This window comes from Atta cephalotes, assembly GCF_000143395.1.
Source record: "Atta cephalotes unplaced genomic scaffold scaffold00005, whole genome shotgun sequence".
NCBI classification, from domain to species: domain Eukaryota; kingdom Metazoa; phylum Arthropoda; class Insecta; order Hymenoptera; family Formicidae; genus Atta; species Atta cephalotes.
The window spans coordinates 410,624-412,189 of record NW_012130069.1 but is presented as its reverse complement, the minus strand read 5'-3'; the positions used below and the strand labels follow the sequence as shown (position 1 = coordinate 412,189).

The window sequence follows — 1,566 nt, the reverse complement described above, 5'->3', positions numbered from 1 at the left end:
ATATAGCATTACCTAATAATTAAGATTTTGTTGTAAAAATTGAAGTTAAAAAATGCATCACTAATTCTGTTAATCTATGTAAAGTGAAGTATGCAATTATATAAATGATATTTGTAACTGTTTTTTATTAATATTAAGAGTGACTAATAATGGTAAATTCTTATTTACGAAAAAACAGTTATAAATATTTAATGAATGTTTCAAAACTCGTAATATTTATTTAGAGATTTATTGCAGGAAGGGAATGATTTATGGCCTTCAGATGCTGCTGGAAATTTATGTGATTCGGATACCGATTATTTAGAAACATGGAGAGGAATGGAAGAGTGTGTTCACCAAGGCTTAACTCGCAGCATCGGAATCAGTAACTTTAATTCTGAGCAAATTACCCGTTTACTCAAATCGGCTAAAATCGCCCCAGTTAATAATCAGGTATGTGGTATCATCTAAATCACAAATTTAATTGTATTTGTTTCATAATTATTGTATTTTCTCTATTAGATTTGCATTTTTGAGTGAATTAATTTATATCTTTTTAATATTATCTTTTTAATAAATATTTTTTTTTATGTATATTTGTAAAACATTTTTAAAAAGTTAAAAAGTTTTATATTAACATAATTTATATCGTATTAATGCTGCAAGACTTATTAATTAAAAATTATTTAATGTTTGAATATTTTATTATAGATTGAAGTTAATATAAATGTAAATCAGGAAAAATTAATAGATTTTTGCAAGAAACATGACATAACAGTAACTGCTTATTCTCCTCTGGGACAACCCGGAAATGTATCGGGCGTCGACAGTAAGTTAGATAATCCTCTAATATTGCAACTTGCAAAAAAATATAATAAGACGTCGGCGCAAATAGCACTTCGATATGTGGTAAGAAAAAAATTTAAGATTAATAGAGCTGTTTCTTTCATGTAATTAAAACAGATGTATATAGTCATATTTTATTTTTATAGTATCAACACGGAACTGCGCCAATACCTAAGTCTATAACTAAGAGTCGAATTAAAGAAAACATGGAATTTTTTGATTTTACGTTAACATCCGATGAAATGAATGCTATTCGTAAACTCGGTACTGGACAAAGAGTAGCATTTTTCACACCGTAAGTAAACCAACTGACTGTTAGGATATGCAAGAAATTTTACATTTTATCATATCTTCTTCCATATATGAATATTTTAGAACTTTGAGATCTTTAAACATTTTTTAAAATAATTTTATTTCTTTGATAATGTATGTTAAATGAACTGTAAGTATTCAAATTCAGAATAGAATTCTACATATAATTTTACATGTATAAGCAAAAAATTATTGCAAATTATAAATTATTTAAAATGGACAATAAATATTAAATAAATATTCGAATGACATATATTTTTTTTAAATAACTGTTTTGTTTCTATGTTTTAGTGCGAAGAATTTTAAATATTTTCCTTTTAATATTCCGTTTTAAATCAGTAGAAAGAAAAGAAAAAGAGAAGAAGAAAAAAAAGGAAGAAAGAGAAAGAGAGAGAAAGAAATGAAATTATATATATATATATATATATA

General features: G+C 25.0%; 1 protein-coding gene across 1 annotated transcript; it reads left to right on the top strand.

Annotated features, from left to right (window-relative positions):
• The first annotated feature begins 318 nt into the window (after nucleotides 1–318).
• Nucleotides 319–1,124, top strand: LOC105626505 (alcohol dehydrogenase [NADP(+)] A-like). Its single transcript, XM_012207805.1, has 3 exons — nucleotides 319–432; nucleotides 718–888; nucleotides 972–1,124. The coding sequence occupies exons 1-3, from the start codon at nucleotides 319–321 to the stop codon at nucleotides 1,122–1,124; spliced, it is 438 nt and encodes a 145-aa protein (XP_012063195.1).
• The last annotated feature ends 442 nt before the right edge of the window (nucleotides 1,125–1,566 follow it).